Here is a 19112-nt window from a genome sequence, read left to right as displayed (position 1 = left end):
AATGCTAGATGCTTTGGGGTCTATCCACTATTTTTGTTTTTTTCAATCAGCCAATCAGAGTTCGGCGTCGTTCTTACGTCACCGCAACTCCTGCGCAAAGAGCAGATGAAATTCTCTGCGCATTGCTGGAGAGCGACCCGTAGCAGAACAGGCGTCTGTCGCGTACGCCACCGCTTCTGTGACGCCTCCAGGATCGCGGCAGGCGACAGCGTGACACTTCTATGGCGTCATCAAGTGAAAATTGAGGGACCTGTTTTTTTTTTTTTTTTTTTTTGGACCCGGCTAACCGTTCCAGGCATCGTATGGGAATGTTAATCGAGACAGCCAGAAGTTGGTCCTACTTGAAGTGAGAGCTTAAGAGACACAAGGTGTGGCTTATCATGCTCAGGCTTTTCGCTTCGTTCTTCTGTATTTTTATCGGCAAATTCCACCAGTCTTCTTGGCTGTCGTAAGACAATAAGATAATCGGAACTCGCCACGCCCTGTTTGTTTTTTTTGTTTTTTTTTCCAAGGTTGGCGTACAAGTTTGGTTTCTGCAGGGAAATAATCATTTTGTAACTCTCCTAAGCTGGGAAAAAGCCAAGTTGGGACAAGGTAAAAAGCGGAGAGGATATAAAACGCTGGGGGGGGGGGGGGGGGGGGGGGGGTCAGACAGCGAGGCTGAGATGCTGCGAAAATTCCTCAATATAGCGTGCAAGACATAACGTCTTGAATCTCTGTTGAAAGCTGCAGCAGTGGTCTTTTTGCCTGTTTGGCTCATTGCCACTCGTCCTTCGGATCGCGCGCAGGCCAAAGCGGGACGTGTACTACGACTCCTCCCTGGATGCCGGCGAAGACTACCTTCTTAACCTCCTCCGGAATCGAGTCAAGTGAGTGTTGCTTATCCACGCTAATTCACAATCGGTGCCCATAAAAACAAAAAGAAGTTATGGCTAATTGCCGGGCAGTTGTGATGGGTACGTGAAACATTCTAGTATCATGAACGTTTACGCTGTTACACGTATGTAAAAAAAAGGCTATGTGTATGTTTATACAGCGAAGAACTTAGTCTGCCTTAACGGGCGACGAGTCTCCCAGCTGTAAATGAGAAATTTACCCAGTTCAGTAGAATCGCTAGCTTGGGGTCTGGGATACACGACCGCGCGCCGGTACGATGCTCATCCAGATCGTTTCACGTATGTGGAGCTGAAAAGCCTGGCGGTAGTGGTGGTGCGCCGTTTAGGTTTTACGTCACCTAGGTTAGCCTAGCCCGAGAAGCCTCGCGATCTTCCAGAGCCTTTTATACTCTCGAGATGCTCTCACTCCGTGCGCATAGGTGGTCGATCTTCCAGAGCCTTTTATACTCTCGAGATGCTCTCACTCCGTGCGCATAGGTGGTCGATCTTCCAGAGCCTTTTATACTCTCGAGATGCTCTCACTCCGTGCGCATAGGTGGTCGATCTTCCAGAGCCTTTTATACTCTCGAGATGCTCTCACTCCGTGCGCATAGGTGGTCGATCTTCCAGAGCCTTTTATACTCTCGAGATGCTCTCACTCCGTGCGCATAGGTGGTCGATCTTCCAGAGCCTTTTATACTCTCGAGATGCTCTCACTCCGTGCGCATAGGTGGTCGATCTTCCAGAGCCTTTTATACTCTCGAGATGCTCTCACTCCGTGCGCATAGGTGGTCGATCTTCCAGAGCCTTTTATACTCTCGAGATGCTCTCACTCCGTGCGCATAGGTGGTCGATCTTCCAGAGCCTTTTATACTCTCGAGATGCTCTCACTCCGTGCGCATAGGTGGTCGATCTTCCAGAGCCTTTTATACTCTCGAGATGCTCTCACTCCGTGCGCATAGGTGGTCGATCTTCCAGAGCCTTTTATACTCTCGAGATGCTCTCACTCCGTGCGCATAGGTGGTCGATCTTCCAGAGCCTTTTATACTCTCGAGATGCTCTCACTCCGTGCGCATAGGTGGTCGATCTTCCAGAGCCTTTTATACTCTCGAGATGCTCTCACTCCGTGCGCATAGGTGGTCGATCTTCCAGAGCCTTTTATACTCTCGAGATGCTCTCACTCCGTGCGCATAGGTGGTCGATCTTCCAGAGCCTTTTATACTCTCGAGATGCTCTCACTCCGTGCGCATAGGTGGTCGATCTTCCAGAGCCTTTTATACTCTCGAGATGCTCTCACTCCGTGCGCATAGGTGGTCGATCTTCCAGAGCCTTTTATACTCTCGAGATGCTCTCACTCCGTGCGCATAGGTGGTCGATCTTCCAGAGCCTTTTATACTCTCGAGATGCTCTCACTCCGTGCGCATAGGTGGTCGATCTTCCAGAGCCTTTTATACTCTCGAGATGCTCTCACTCCGTGCGCATAGGTGGTCGATCTTCCAGAGCCTTTTATACTCTCGAGATGCTCTCACTCCGTGCGCATAGGTGGTCGATCTTCCAGAGCCTTTTATACTCTCGAGATGCTCTCACTCCGTGCGCATAGGTGGTCGATCTTCCAGAGCCTTTTATACTCTCGAGATGCTCTCACTCCGTGCGCATAGGTGGTCGATCTTCCAGAGCCTTTTATACTCTCGAGATGCTCTCACTCCGTGCGCATAGATGGTCGAGTTCCTCCTCGCCTACCCCTCTGGTCACGTGACCTCCCCCGTTAACCAATCAGTATCAAGCTTTGCGGCCACGCATATCAGGTTTCACGAAAGGCTAAGCGCCTAGATAAAGAACGTCTCACGTTAAAAAAACCTGTTCGTCTGCTTTCCCACCCAGCGTGTGATGAGCCGATTAAACAACTGCCAGATAAGAAAGCCTTAGTACTATATTTGTCTACGTCAGTAAAAGAGGCCACCACGAGGCACAGATTAGACACGAGTCCCAGCCGAACGCTGCCGCAGCACTCGTGTTCAATCACTGCCCCGCACTTGCCTTCGGAGGGTAACGTAGATAATCTAGTACTATAGGGCCTTCTTATCTTGTAAGGGTTCGTCAATCACGGTAGTCTACAGAGCCTGTCAGCCCATGACAAGGCGCGGAAAAATGGCTTACGATCGAAAACGGAATCTGAGTACGCACAAAGGGAATAACGCTTCGCTTAAGTTATCCTCGCGCAAAATGCATTTTTTGAGTCGTGCCGTCATTGTGGCTCGTGAGTCGCTGGATACGACCCATAGATTGTGGTGATTGGACCACCGAGGCCTTTGTGAAATTGTAAATGCAAAGGCCTGTTTGTTTGTTGTTTTGTTTGTTTTATATTTGGGGGGGGGGGGGGGGGGCGCTGGGACACGTTATTGACTGTGAAACCTAGGTATCATAGATCAGTGTCTCTCCTTCGAAATTTCCTCGTCTCATAGCTCCTGAATCATAGGAATGCAAGATCCACTTTCCACTTGCTTTTACCTCTAGGACCTTAGTAAAAAAAATGGCCGATTTTTTACGGAGAACTGCTAAAAAAATTGGCTTTGTATGCAAATAATTCAGATATGTGTAGGTGCCTTTTAGATTAGCAGATATATCTTATCTTATCAACACGTGCACGTTTCAAACGCAAAAAGCATCGTTTCTTCCTCCGACAACCAAGTTTAGTAGAACTACTTCGTGCGGCGTATGAACAATGCGCAAAACTTTCGTTTTTCTTGAGGTGAAAACGAGTGTAGTGCCTTTTCTGAATGAAATGGGGCTGCAGTGCTATACTCCGTTCATGAGCCACCGTGCACGCAACAAGCCATCTCAGGCAACCGAATGCTGTGAGCGTATTACGTGACATTGCGCCCAGCGCGTCGCTGCTCAAGGCCCCGTGGCACTCACACAGCTCCTGCAGCGTAGTCGGACAATACCATATGTCAATGCATGAAAGCTAATACCTTGCTTTCTTTAGTCAAAACGTACTTTCTGCCTTGTCTGTCGCCGAGCTTTGCGCATCCTCTTCAAAAGTACGGCGCGCGACCAGAGTCTTGTTCCTTGTAACATTAGAAACGCTTCCAGACACAGAATCGTTAATTTCTTCCATGACTCGAAATCTCAGTCTTTTTTAAACACCTCTGAAACGGTTACCACTCCGGCGAAAAAAAATACCGAGTCACTGGGAAGCATGTGCCACAACCACTGATTACTAGAATGGTCTATACGGCGACTGGAGAAGAATCACAGCGTGAACCCTACCGCTCTCTCGCAGCCACCCTGGTCTGAGCCCGGCCCTGCTGGAGCAGCAGCAGAAACGGGCCGGTGGACTGCTCGACTTCGGCCTGTCCCGCGGAGCATCCGGAGCCGAAGCCGCCAAGGCCCGCCTGGGACTCAAGCTAGCCAACGACCCGTACGGACCCGGAAAGCGCTAGGCCTCTCCGTCACATCTCTCCACCACAAAGACTCCCAAAACCAGCTAAAACAACCGGAGCAGCTAGAGTAGCACCAGCAGCAGAAGCAGCAGCAACAGCAGCAGCGATATCAACAGCAGAAGCACTCAAGCCCACGCCAAGTGCCACTTCTCGAGTCTCGGTGCTCGACACAGACATTGCGTAGTGTCTCTTTTAGAGTTGCCTCATTTTTTTCTTAAATTCAAATTGCAACGAGGCCCTGCTAGAAGATGCATTCAGGGCTCCACTCGTTGTCCACGGATTCGTTGAGGTCGTAATAGCGTCTGCAGCCTCAGTGCTGCAGTCTTCCTGGTTTCTTGGTGTATGGGCCATGCCGAACTTATGTAACCGTCGATGAGGCCATCCGGATACAACGGGACTGGTGCTTTGCTTCTACCCAAAATCTCTTGAATCGCTTATGCAAGTTCTTGTACAGAGTTCGTTTTGTAGGTGGAAGCTCCAGTCTCTGAAACAGAGCGCCGGTAGGACAGAAAGCGACTGATCGCAAAAGCAACATGTCGAAAATGGTTGCGTCTGAGACCTATTTTGGCTCTTGAGGTGATGAATTTATGGCTATTTTTATTGGCATACACTGCGTCATATAACGATACACGCCCTTTTGCCAGAAATAAAGTGTTGCGTTCTCGTTGGCGCTGCTCGCTTCGTCTGATTCATTTAAATAACTCAACTGGAAGTACTGTCGTGAGCAAAAGTCTGGACAACACGGGAGCGCCGCGCTCCCTGACGGCGCGGCGCCTGGTGCCGAGACCGGCGCAATGCGCACGCGCGTCCTTTCTTATCTGCTAGCCCACTGGTTCGCTCGCTTCAACGCGATGCGCTCCTGAGCGATTAAATGGGCGCTAGGTGCCGCCCCGGGAACCAAGATTCCGAGAGCCTCGCTCACCGCTCTGGACGAGCTCGCGTGCTCGGCGGCACGCGCGGTTCGCGCATATCTTTCCCGCGACTCGGCGACGCGTTAAAAACTGTCGCTTATGTTGATGCAGCCGCAATGAATTGTAGAACTTGTATTCGCGTACTCGAGGCAACCTTGAGCTTCCTTCCGAGTGATCATGCACGCGCGGTAAAGTGGTGAATGACGAGCAACAATAAAACGTCAAATAAAAAAGAAAAATTTATTCAACCCCCCTCCCAAGAAAAAAAAACAAGAAACAAAACGGAAGGAAAAAGAGGCGCTGGTTCAGTTTGGGTGTCGAATACTTTGTCATGTTTCCGTTAGCCTGAATCACTTCTGCCACACGGCGTGGCATAAAATCATAAAGTCAGGCCACCAACTCTGGCTGTGCACGAAGCGCTTCCAAGGCTTTGTGCTGCAAGGTGGCCTTTCATGTACCCCCACACGCTCTCGATGGGGTTCGGGTTCTGCCCGACTGGTGGCCACTGCAGCGTGCGGACTGCACGGTCCTCCAGTAGGGCGCTGACAGAACGCGCTGTGTGAACTGGGCTTCTGTCGAGCTGCAGCAGACAGCAGCCGACTCAATTGACTTCTTGACCCTTTACAACGCGTGCATAATAAATTGAGCAGCAGCTGTTTGCATTGTAGCCGGGGCAAATTTGGGGTGGGAAGCTTAAAAATAGCGAATGGAGGGAAGCGACAGTTTTTAACGCGTCGCCGAGTCGCGGGAAAGATACGTGCGAACGGCGCGTGCCGCGGAGCACGCGAGCTCGTCCAGAGCGGTGAGCGAGGCTCTGGGAATCTTTGTTCCCGGGGCGGCACCTAGTGCCCATTTATTTGCTCAGGAGCGCATCGCGTTGAAGCGAGCGTACGAATAGGCCAGCATATAAGAAAGGACGCGCGCGCGCATTGCGCGGGTCTCGGCGCCAGGCGCCGCGCCGTTAGGGAGCGCGGCGATGCAATTCGATCGGCGCTCCCGTCTTGTTCAGACTTTTGCTCACGATCGTACGCATCAGTACCTCAAAGATATATTGGTCCAGACATGGTGTCAAGTTTGAGATAAAATTGTGACGTACATCTGTCTCCAAACTTCAAATTCTATAGGAAGAAACACACAAAAAAAAAAAAAGCATAGTGGTGAGTATCAAAGACAACGTTGGGACTGAGGTCCGAGACTCGCAGCGTCTGCAGCTCGACCTTACATATATTTGAAGTAAGACTTGGGCTCCAAGTTTGTTCCGCCGTTTTAACAGGATAGTGCAAAGGAGCTCGTGTCGCAGAAAAGCCGGCGTCGGTGGCGTGTGCTAAAATCCAGGATTGGTCGATAGGGTCATGACGTCAAAGCCACATGACCTCGCGCAGGAATTTCTAACACCCACAACGCTTACGTAAAACGTGACGTCACGCGTGGAATCATAGTGATTAAGGAAGATGGCATGTAGTGCGAGTTAAAGATCGCTGCATGTCTCGAATGATTTCAGTTTATAAAGTAATGAATTTGCCTTAAAGAAAAATTTTAACAATTTGAGGCTGCGAGCCAGAGAGGCTACTGACTAGGCCACGCAAGGCAGGCGTGCAAGACTTGAGAACGAGCGGGAGCTTATATGTTCATATGCTTTTGTCGAACGAGTCCCGCACGGTGACTATGTGTGTCATGGGAACAATACTGAGTGTATAAAAATGATGAGCCATTCCACTCTGTGGAGGTGGATGACCAGCGAAGCTGTTTAGCACACGACACAAAATTTTGAACAAAGGTGCGAACACATTTAATAGAGAGTTTTAGTAGATCGTTCCGATACCTCCGATAACGATACTATGCATGCGCAAGGGAGGCGGTGGCGGAGTATCGGGTATCGTTATCAGAGTCACGGGAACGATCTACTAAAACTCTCTATTGTCTTGATCGGTGATCACCGTGACGAATGGTACGCACACACATGTCTAGGACTAATACCGCCCCGAGGAGCCGGAGGAAACTAGACACGAGAGACGGGACCGCCACCCGGCGGAAGGAAAGGAAAATAGACACGCAAGCGCTTCAAACGACGACAAAAAGAGGGCAGTGCGCTTCCCTCCTCCTCTCCTCCTGCCGCTAATTTGTTTATGGGTGATGTGACACGAAGTCGTGACGTCATTTTCTCTGCTAAATTTTGCGAGGGAACTGAATTGGTGTTGAGGTCCCGTGACGTCAATTTCCCCGCGACTCGCGAGGTTTACCGGGAAAATTTCGCCCCCAAATTTAGAGGAAAAATTTCCCTCCTAAAGTTAGCGGGGAAATTGACATCACGTGACACGAAGTCGTGACGTCACGAAGCCATGTCGTCATTTCTCTTACCGCAAACGAAAAATCCACGGGGACCTAGCCATAAACAGCTTCGCTCTAAAAAAATAGAATGGAAGATCGCATTACACAATTCCAGCAGAGCTTGTGAACAAAATTGAAGCTCCAATTACCTCCGTGCATGCGCTCAGATGTCAGCAAGATGTTCATTGTTACATTCACGAGCTCAGCTCTGTTACGTCACGGCGCGGTGATGACACGTCGGGCGTACTTCCGGTCTGGGGCTTTGGGCGGAAGTCACCATGCGGGACGTGCATTCCTGTTGCTTTGGACGAAACCAGACAGAAGCCTGCCTTCTCGTCAAAACGCCGTGACTGGAGCTGTACCAAAAGAGTCGGGAAACGTTTGAAGGTTCGTTTTCACGTGTTTTCTAGATGCTCGGTTCGTCCGAGAACGTAGATAGGGGCCGTGAAAAGGGAAACCAGACGCCGTCGGACAACGGTTGCTTGTGCGGGAAGCACTTTCGGTTACATTCATGGATACTTCAAGCCGTCAGATGTGTTTGCTTTGTTCCTGCATGAACGCGGGAAAACCGCCAAGTTGTGCCACCACCTGCAGACTGCGCACAGTGCGTCTTCGAGTTTAAACGGCCGCTTGATCGTTTAAGCTGTCGTCTGCTCTTTCAAACGTTTCTGCGTGTTGACGTTCGTTCAAAGTTCATACGACACGGGGCCCGTAGAGCAAACGTTGACCTGGTAATCGCGATAAGAAGTAGGTGCAGGCCTCAACAGACTTTTAAATGTGAGGGTTGGTTGGGGTAAGCAGGCTCGGTGTAAACAATAGATACGAGGAGAAGTTAATAATTGTTACCAGTGGCCATCACCGACTTGTTATGCCTGGATCACTCGGTCCGATTCTGCTTGCAATTTTCAGTATCGACGTCGACCATGTCAAGTTGACGCTTTTGCAGCCCGAGCGAAGTCATGACTGAAAATACAGAGCAGAATCTCATCATGCGAATCAGGCTTTAGCGTCCATTCTGCGGCGTTCACGCGGAATGAATCGCCGTATGTCACATTATTCACGCAAAGTGTTGCGGTGTAACGAGCCTCGTTAATTTCGCTGAGGCCGCTAGAGTAGTCAGACACTACCAGGAAGGCATAGAATCAAAACTTCCAACGCGGCAGAGAGCACGGGGTGTCACACCGACGTTGACATCAGATTCCAATGGTTTATGGGCGACGGCGATCTTCTTGCCCACACTCCATTGCGCATGCGCGGCGCCGGTGGCGTCTGCTAGAGGCGCTCCGGTTTGTTCGCAAACATGAGTTGGCCTAGATGGCATGAGTGGGGCTATCGGCAGGCGCCATCCCGAAGAAGCGGCACGCACTTCTCTGCCCGTCAGCTTCCCGTTGCCAATATTCCGAACTCTCGATTTCAGAAACTCTCGGCATGGAGTTGAACAGGCATGGCACGGACGAGCGCGAACATACCTTCGAGCAAGAAAGCGATACGAAGCGCAAGTTCGTTGCCTTCTTTTGCAGGGATTGTGGTGACATCAGAATACCGAGCTCTGATTGGCTCTGACTGAAGTATAGAGGGTAGTCAAGACAGCTTGCTTTGAGGTCTATCCGCTATCCTTCAATCAGATCCACTCGGAGCTCGGTATTCTGACGTCACCACAGTCCCTGCAAAAAAAGCCGGCTGACTTACGCTTTGCATAGATTTCGTTAGCTCCATTCAGGTAAACTAGATTTTATCTCCCGAAATATTTATTCTGTGCCCCTTGTATCTTATCTTTCGCGCTCTGAGTTGATACGAAGAAGCGTCTTCAATCCTCTTCCTAATGCCGGACTTTGTTTCTTCGGGTTTTCTACAAAAAATCCTCGAACCAAGACTCCGACGGAGGGCAGCAGACCTTCCAAAAGTGCCGGACATCACGGGAACGGCCATACTCGACTGCTGGATAAATGGGTAGTATTGGCTGCACCGTTTTGTATTACGAAATATTGTAGTATACGCGGCCGTGTTAGAAAAGAAGATGGAATCGAATACTATGCTATTGAAATCGATTGTGCGTAAATTTAAGGTATTCGCATATGCATAACATGACGACCCTGCAGTAAAGCAGCTTTATTAAATTTGCCATTATTAAAAAAAAGTAAATTGAATTAATTTTTTTAGCACAAGACAGGTGAAACTACATATGCATTGACTAAATGCAAGAGAATGTAAGATGCTAAGAATCGTGGAGTACTTTCCCGGAAGGGCCACTGGTCACATCGCCTGACCACCTAACAGTGCTGTGGCGCAAACCTGGAGGTACAGAGCACGTCAATCTTAGCAGGAACAAGCAATCGTGGGGTATTCCTATATTTCTGCGTAAATGTAAGTGATCTCTTCAAAGTAAACCGAAGCGCGGTTCTGCGCTCGGAGGAAAACTCTTAAATCGCCTTGATTTGGCCTCCGTGATCACAAATATCGAGATCATTTTCAATTTGGTGCACACAGGCTGTAGAAAATGATTTTCAAGTACGCTAAAGTTCCTCCTTCCCGGAGCATGGCGTCGTATCTAGAATTTTCGGAATCTCCGCTCTCGCGCATCTTGAGCGTCTATCAAAGCTATGCACGCGCACACTTGCTATTTTCAAAAAAGGTCAGAAAAAGACGTCGTCACGACTGGTGCACGTGCGGGGAAATATACCTGGCAAGCTTGCAATTGCACGCGCTGCATACATCACCGACATGCACTTGGCAGCCGAAAGATGTGGGTATGATCGTAGCCTCCTATGGACCTTTTTCGGAAGGGCGCCGCCATCTTGAATTGACGTCATTTCCAGTATGGGCAAAAACATTGTTTTGCCGTCGCTACGCCAATAGAAGGCATTTAGGACATAAGCGTAACCGTCATACATTCTCGTTTTACCTCCCCTCTATTTTTTTACTATTTGCAGGTTAAACGTTCTGATATTTTTTCGTCGCCCATACCGGATATGCCTACTTGGCGGTAGGGGGCGAGAGTAAGCGGAAAAGGTCTATATACTGACGAAGCCTCGCAGATCGCTACGAGAAGCGGCCGCCGAAATGGAAAAGGTGGAGCGGCAGGAGCCACGTGCCCAGCGCCCCGCTGCGGCGAGAAGCCGAAACACCCTTCTCTCGGGCAAACAAGTGTGTTTCGGGTCCTCGCCGCTGCAAAAGCTGTACACTGACGTCTAGATTGCCCGAGAAATGGCTCTCTGCTGCTCTGTGCTACCAGATCCTCGCGCTCCAAATCTGCGACCGGGCACTCTATGGCTCCGTCGTCGAAGTGCCAGGCTTTGTGAGCATAGAGGAGGCTACGGTATGAAGTAATGACTGGTCGGAGGTTGTTCGTGCTTTCTTGTGTTTAGTTACGTTTTCGGGGAAAACGAACGTAATATTCAGATTCACGGAATAAAAGTACTCTAAAATTCGGCTCAAACTCGTTTTTTTTTTAATGTGTATATATATATATATATATATATATATATATATATATATATATATATATACATATATATATATATATATACCTCTTTAAGCTTCTTTTCAACGAATATTGGTGTAGCCGAAGGGACTGTATAACGCGAGAGCGCAAGACACAAGCGCCGACGGAAGAGCACACTACAGTAGAGCGCACGGCAGCAGAACGCCGCGACATGAGAGCGCATGTCATTAAAGTGCGCGATACGAGAGCGCATGTGGGCGCTTTGGGAATGATCTATATTGGGATCTTCAAACATATGTTTCCACGGAGCTAAAATTTTGACACCAAAGGGAGTCGGATTTCGAACACTTGTTGTCACTGAATCGGCTGAGTACGCAGACCTGCGGGGAAGTCATTACCGCGGAGGTGTCATTGCTGCCGCTCGTAGAGTGCTCCTTTTGAAATTGGCCACTACTCTCGCTCTCGAGACAATTCTACTTGTCATTTCTGTCCCGCAGAAACGAACATTCAATTCGCATATTAATATGCGAAAAAAAAGTTCAATGACGAAGTATGAAGTTGCATTGATATTGTGCAGTGCTGGCTGCCGCGTAACATTTAATTAAATGTATAACAACAACCCAGTTACTAGGGAAGGGCATTGGATACTTGAACATTCTGCCACGGGCAAAAGTACCGTAGTGATTGCAGCTGTTTAGCATTTTCGTGACGCGCGCTCTAATAGCGAGCTTTTGTACACCGTGTGTCCCCCTCCGCTAAGCCCCACCGCTACCCGGAACCCTACAGCCAAGGCCATCGGCACGCAGCCGCAGTGGCGGTTTCTTCGTTGAGGAGGGTTAGCGGAGGGGGAAACACAGTCTACGAAAACGCCCTATAGACCTTTTCATTTTAGTAGTTGCCTCACCGGCGGATAGAGGGCGCTGACGCACTCGGCGCCATTAGGTTGCTTCAGTTTGGTTGGTTTCGGTTTCAACGTGGACTCGGCTATGTTGCTGCTTTACGTTGTTTTTGCTTAATTTTGTGATACGATTATTTTCTTTGTAGCACACAACCAATGAAACAGTGGTATTGAACCACTTTGAGGTCTACGACGTGTATTCTATTTTAGCCTAAACTGCGGGCTTTTTGACCAACTCCTTTAGTGTATCTGATTATGGCCGGTTGCAAAACGTCTGACTGTCGTACAGGGAAGATTACCGTCGTCTGCGGCCGTGCGCGATGACACCAGTTTCTAGAAAAACAAATTAATGAAGAGACTAACACGTGAATGTAAAGAAGCATATCGACAGTTTGATTAGCAATGTGCTAAATCGGCCAGAACAGGTGAACTCGCGAGTTTACTACTCACTGTTTGGTTTTCGTGGTGACGAAGACTTCGCGGACTAAAACGTTTCGTGTGGTGACGCAGATAATTGATATAACCAATTAGTATCGTCTCGGCCTTTCTTTTTTTTTTTTTTAAAGGGATACTTCAACGAAATTTGAAATATCCCCGTCGTGTTCAAAAATAGGTTGAATATGATCCACAATATCCGTAAATGACAATCGCACGTTTGTATTTTGATCCTGGTGGCTGTATTTTTCGTTATAAACGGCCCACTCTGGCAAGCGCTCGGAGAAGGCCCAGCTTAGAGCAGGTGACATCCAACGCAATCGTGACGTAGGTCGTCTCAAGACGAGCAAAGCTACGGCGAGGCTAACGTCGAGAGGATGGCCTAGTCGTTCCAGCCACCGAAGCGGCTGCTTTTGTACGAATTTTGAGCGACGGGTTAATCTTCTATAATCTTCTAGGGGGAGAATAGCGACTTCTGCGACACACAAAAGGGATTCTCGGGAAGAGGGGAGTTCCTCCTTCCCCCTTCTCTCGTCGTGGCCGGAGACGAGACAACCTCCGTCACTAGCTGTCAAGGTTCCTAGACGAGCATTACAAACGAGGCGTTAGCGACATCCACCAGGTGCTCTTTGCTGATCGTTTAATTCGTTTTAAAATTCCTTTTCGAGACTTTTCTAACAAGATATTGGTATGTTCCATGTGATACTGCTCTTTTGAACACATATAGACCAAAAAATGAGCGCCGAAATTTCGTCGTAGTATTCCTTCAAACTCAGCACTCGACTATGTTTTGACAGGCCGAGTAGGAAATTTCTTCATTATCAACCCTTCTAAAGTGCTCATAAGCAGAATTTCACGATATTGGCCATATGAAATAAATTATTTTTATATGAACATTTGCTTACTCAAGAATAAGTGACAGTCCCGTCAAATTAAATCTGACATTTGCCTTGTGTAAAATTGGATAAATAAAATTAAAGGGCGCATGAGGTGAAATACCTCGGAAAGTTCGGCTGAATTCTAGCGGACCTGTGTGTACAAATATTTATTTGTTTGAACAGATTCGCTTTGTAAATTTTGGCGTCGCCAGGCACAAAAGGTAAACCTCTATTCGCCGTCGACAATCCTGGACATAAGTAATTGTTATGCAGACGGCTCTTTTATTTTATTTTTTCGGCGTCAATTATTGCGGGCTTTAGATACAGGCAAAAAATTAAACAGCGTTCGCAAAGAAAAAAAAATGGCGCTGTCCTTATTGCGCACGCGCTGAAGCGAAACCGCGTTTTGGATTTGCAAATAGAAACGATGCTATTTCTCTGTGCACGCTAACCTAAAACTCGCTACTGTTAAGTGTCTCTGGTACTTCTTCCGCGGGAAGGCTCAACCTTTGTGCTAAGATTAATTAAGTAAATGGCTATGGTTATCTAAATATAACTAATAAATCACTTAAACGACTGTCGAAATGGGAGCGAGCACAGTATACAATTTTGTAAGCTTCATAGGCAATCCGACCAACCGAATGTTTACGTCACAAAAAGATTGAGAACCTCAAACACAAGTATGTATGATATTAAGAAAGAAACAAATCGCCTGATGTTGACGTACCATTACTTTTATCCTCAGATAAAATACAAGTTAAGGGCACAGGGTAAGTCCTATACTCCCCATGCATTTGAGGCCATGTTGAGGAACATTTTTCTCGGTGACTATTGGGAGTATTCTTGTCATGTAAATATCATTTTGTTCGAAATATTGTGTTTTATCCACTGAACTAGAATTATTTGAACCAATCTAAAGTAAGTTTTTTTTTGTATTTTTTTATTCTAGTACCGAAATTTTAGTTGTTTTCATCTATTAAAAACTTCGTAACTCAAAAACTGCTAGGTGCACATTTTTAATTTTAGTTCAGTATTTTTGAACACCCATGTATGGGGTAGGAATAAAAAATCAACCCTCTATAATGTCAGGTTAAGGAAAAAATGGTACCTATGTACTAAAAAACACTGTTTTGAGATAATTGAGTTTAAAGCAAAAAAACTGGTGAATAACGAATTTCTATTGGCACCAACAGCCTCAGAGTCATTTTTTCAATAGCCGCCAGCTTGAAAGGCATTGCTAAAGTCATGTCTTCGCCTTTAGGCTTATCGCCTTGCTTGCCGGGCCTCTTTTGTGACCTGCCATGTCGCTTTGTCCGTAAAGTATATTAGAGTGACTTCAACTTCCCTCAACCACTTGATGGCTTTCCAAACAGGGTTTCATCCACAAAACTTCAAAACATTGGCTTGTGCAATGCTGCCACCATTGAATAAAGGAACAGCATTCAATGGCGCCATTTCGTCGTTACGAAAACACAAACGCTTGGATGTACACACGGTACACACATGGGAGAAACGTGCACAGCGTCTCGTGATTGTCTCGGTTGAAAAAAAGCTATGCAATAGTTGCGAAATAATTTTTTGAGATTATCTGTTACTGGACAAGTTTTTAGGTCTTGTGTTGATTTTGTTTTGTTGGAGAATTCATCGATAAACAGGGAGTGTATCCCTAAAGGAGGCGTGGTCACCTGCTACTTGCTTTCGGAAGAAGTGATTTTCAGCCCGAAATATAGCTTTCTAAAAACACTGGGACAATGGAAAATGGGCAGAAAGAACTAAACTTTTCAAATTGCGAAAAAAACTAAAATCGAATTTTTTTTTCAATTTTACCTTACCCTGTGCCCTTAAACGTTCGGTGTCTATCCCCTCCGCGAGTTTCCTCACATAATCAAAAGAAACTGTTTTCGATATTTCATGAATACAACGAACTATACTTTCAGGAAATACAGATAGACTCCTTGCGATGACTATTAAATGCGCGATATAAATATACGCGCTTCTTACTGAGAATGTTCCGTCACTATTAGTAAACAAACCTCGATTTCATAAGGACCTTTGAACCCTCGTGCACGATGTCTTAGTCGTCGAGTAGACGTATCGGACTAGAGTTTCAGAAGTAAGGCAAGAAGCGCGGTGAAACGCGACGAAAAATACGAATACAACGCATCCGCCAAGGCGCGGAGGGGAGAAGAAGAAGGTAGGGGCAGGAGGAGAAAACAGAGAGGTTAACCAAGGCGGCCTGCCTCGGTTGGCTACTCTGAGTTGGGGAAGGGGATGAGGGGATAAAAGAAGGAGGAAAGAAAAAGTAGAGGAGGATGAAGGTAACACACTAGCACTCACGTTAACACTGTGAGGGCAGAATCAATAATTAAGAAAATGCCGCAGTTTCCAATATGACACTAAAACTAAGAGACTGAAAGTGCGTGCTGGATTGTCACCAATGTTCACCCAAAACACTCGAGTTTTTGTACGCGCCAGCGCGAAGTCTAGTTGCGCACGTGTACACTTACAGGAATTATAAAATGGATAGCCCTCTATACGACAACAGATAATGAACACTAGAGAAGTTTTTACAAACAGAACTCGAGGCGAGTTGCTGATAAAAATCGCAGAAGAGCTTTTGCGGCCTTCTCCTCTTTAAGTGGTGAGTCCCAGGCCCCTAGTATTTTGGACGTAGAAAATGGCCGGTCGTCTAGATGTGAAAGAATCCTCTTTAGGAGTTCTCTTTCTGCATCGTAAAGTGCACATTCACATAATAAATGAAATATAGTTTCCACACAATCACATCCTGGACAGTTCGGCGTGTGTGTTTTTCCGATTCGGTGCAGAAATTCCTGTCGGTAGGAAACGCCCAGACGTAATCGGTGTATAACAGCTTCCGTTCGCTTGGGTAAATTACGTGACACACGGTATGTTAGGTCAGGATCCAGTAGATATAGAGGAGGGTAATGGTGTGCAGAGCTCTTCCAGAGACTTTGTGTTGCATTTCGGGCGTGGAGATTTATCAAAGAAGTGACGTCGCTTCTGGAGTAGGGTATTTCGACGTTGGGAAATATGGTATGGGCGGAAGTCGCAGCACCATCCGCAGCTTCATTTCCAAGTATCTTGCAGTGTCCAGGAATCCACTGGAACTCGACAGAGTGTCTCCTATCAATACATTTCTGAAGATGGCATAGAAGTTTGAAAATAATTTGTCCATTTTCACTTCGTCGCAGATATGTGCAGATGTTTTGGAGTGCAGGCTTAGAATCTGTAAACACCGTCCATGCCTGAGGTGGCTTTGTCAATATAAATCGAAGGGCTTGATGAAGGCCTACAAGTTCTGCCGCTGTTGAAGATGTCTTGTGGCTAAGCTTGAATTTTCTTGTTGTGGCATACGATGGAATCACAATGCTTGCGGTAGAACTGTTTTTGACACATGATCCGTCCGTATATATGTGAGTTTTTGACGCGTGTAAACAGGCAATGGTTGATAAAGTGAGTTGTTTAAGCACTAGCAATGGTGTATTTGATTTCTTCTTGATGCCTTGAATGCCAAGTTCCACAACAGGGAAAGGGAGTCTCCATGGAGGTATAGTTGGAAGATTAAACGAGTTTATATAATCAGGGATGTATTGCTCCATTTTTGATAGTGCCATCGAATATTCTGAGTGAGGTCGCTTATAAGTAAGATCAGCCAGTAAGTGATGACTATGATTAGCAGTATGTCTCAGATGAACTCTCAATGTTTCCTGCAGCATTAGTATTTCTACAGGTGTGGCGCCTGCCTCGGCAACTGTGCCCAGAGTCGAGGCACAAGCTGGTAGGCCCAAACAGCCACGGAGGCCACGTGCTTGAACTGCTCTGAGAGCTTTGATGTTGGTTTGACACGTGCCATGTAAAATGGGAGCGCTATATCGAAGTAAGCCGACAAATAAGGCCACGTATATCTGTAATAGTGATCTTACTGTCGCGCCCCACGTGGTTCCACCGATGAAGCGGGCAAGAACACTAAAACTGGCAAGCTTTTTCCGCAAGTACAAAATATGAGGTGACCAGGTCAGACCCCTATCGATGGTTACTCCAAGAAATGTGTGGCATTTAACGTACGGTATTGTTCGTTCGCCTATCCTAAGTGGGTATTTGTCCATTCTTCGGCGGGTAAAAGCAATAGCTGCTGATTTGTCAATGGAAATTTCGAGTCCACGGGTATTAAGATAAGTTGTCATTTTCTTTAGTGCAGACTGAACCCTTGCTTTTGCTTGAACTCGTGTAGATCCAGAAGCCCATATACAGATATCATCGGCGTAGAATGATGCCAGGATGGTTGGGGGCAGTATTTTGGCGAGACGAATGAGAGCGATGTTAAATAATATAGGACTGAGGACGCCCCCCCTGAGGGACACCACGGGTCACCGGATATGAAGGCGTATTTCCTTCTTTTGTAGACATAAAAATTGATCTTCCTGTGAGGTAGCTTCTTATCCACCTATATAAGTGTCCCCCAATCCCGATTTCGCTGAGAGCCTGAAATATCGCTTCGTGAGTGACATTATCGAATGCTCCTTTAATGTCTAAGAAAGCCGCTATTGTGAATTTACGATGTGCTCGCTCCTGTTGTATGTAAGTTACAAGGTCAAGGACTCCATCGATAGAGCTCCTTCTTCGACGGAAGCCTTGCATGATTTCTGGATATATCCCTTGCTGCTCAAGATACCAATCTAGACGGCGGTGAATCATATTTTCCATGATTTTTCCAATGCAACTCGCGAGCGCGACAGGACGGTACGAAGTTAATTGAAGTGGCGATTTGCCCGGTTTGAGAAGTGGCACAATCCTCGCCTCTTTCCACGAGCCAGGAACATTTTCATTGATCCATGAAGAGTTGAATATATTCAAAAGAAGCTTTCGCGCGTCCTTCCCCATATGTATCAAATAACTGTACTGTATGCCGTCAGGTCCCGGAGAGGTGTGAGGTTTCACTGAAGACAGTGCAGCACCGAGTTCGCTCATTGTGAAAAGGTCGTTCATAGCTTCTTCACGAAGTACTGGTTCAACTGTGATGCGAGATGGAGGTTGGCTCGAAAGGGTTGTGTATGTTGTCAACAAAATGCAGTACTGGCTTGCCACCTCTTTCTCTGAACAATTTCTTGATAGCGCCAAGAGAGCGAAATGGGTGCAGTCGCGAAGGAGAAGATTTGAGACCTCGTGAGATCTTCCATATTTTACATAATGGCTTTCTGGGTTTTTTTTTTTTTTTTGCGGCAGCGGCAGCGAACTGTCGACACGTCTGCTGAATCTCTGCTTCTGTATTTTGCAGCTGCCAAAGCCTGGTGGCCCACAAGTTATAAGTTCTCCAGGGCCGGTTACCAGTGTGACATCTTTTCAAGTTGTCAAGTCAAACCGAAGATTTTTAGTTTTCATCGCGGGAGCCAAGAGGTCAAGCTGTTCTGTGCAGCAAAATCGCCCAAGACATCAGCGACGCCAGTGACATCACTCATCGCTAAAAGTTTCTACGGGGCGTTTCTTCGCATTTGGCGGCAGCGGCAGCGAACTGTCGACACGTCTGCTGAATCTCTGCTTCTGTATTTTGCAGGTTGGTTGAAATATTTTTTATAATTTTATGTTAGTTTTACTCTCTCTGCCGCTGCTGCCAAAGTGCGGTGCCTGATAGTGTACCCCGTGTTTGTGCATTTGTCATGTCACGGTGCTGCGTATGCCGGTTATCTGTTCCCGATAATGGCCCATCGATCAGTTGCTCTGAATGTAAATTTACGTTTCATTTCGGCACTTGTTCTGGTGAAACCGAAGAAACGCTGAAACTAAAACCTGAGGATGTTGGGAAAACGTGGAAATGTGAGGCGTGCAGGGGGGTCAAAGGAAGGTGCAATGAAACAAAAGCGCAGAAATCGGAGGTAGACTTCTC

The 19112-nt window shown here is 47.1% G+C and overlaps 2 protein-coding genes across 2 annotated transcripts in view; one reads left to right on the top strand and one right to left on the bottom strand.

The window, feature by feature from the left end:
• Positions 1–4987, top strand: part of LOC8035291 (diuretic hormone class 2) — a 46942-nt gene extending 41955 nt beyond the window's left edge. The window contains exons 3-4 of the mRNA XM_002411195.4: positions 789–869; positions 4159–4987. Coding sequence (XP_002411240.3) covers positions 789–869; positions 4159–4318 — 241 coding nt within the window. The 3' untranslated portion in view covers positions 4319–4987. The remainder of the gene's footprint in view (positions 1–788; positions 870–4158) is intronic.
• A 10790-nt stretch (positions 4988–15777) lies between these two features.
• Positions 15778–17400, bottom strand: LOC121833262 (the record flags this gene model as incomplete). Its single annotated transcript, XM_042286404.1, has 1 exon — positions 15778–17400. A coding segment is annotated over one exon (1623 nt), but the record flags the coding sequence as incomplete, so codon positions are not given.
• Between the last annotated feature and the right edge of the window lie 1712 nt (positions 17401–19112).

The sequence above is a fragment of the Ixodes scapularis genome, unplaced genomic scaffold (genome assembly GCF_016920785.2).
Source record: "Ixodes scapularis isolate PalLabHiFi unplaced genomic scaffold, ASM1692078v2 PGA_scaffold7__128_contigs__length_106722199, whole genome shotgun sequence".
Taxonomy (NCBI): domain Eukaryota; kingdom Metazoa; phylum Arthropoda; class Arachnida; order Ixodida; family Ixodidae; genus Ixodes; species Ixodes scapularis.
This window is presented reverse-complemented; position numbering and strand designations above follow the sequence as displayed.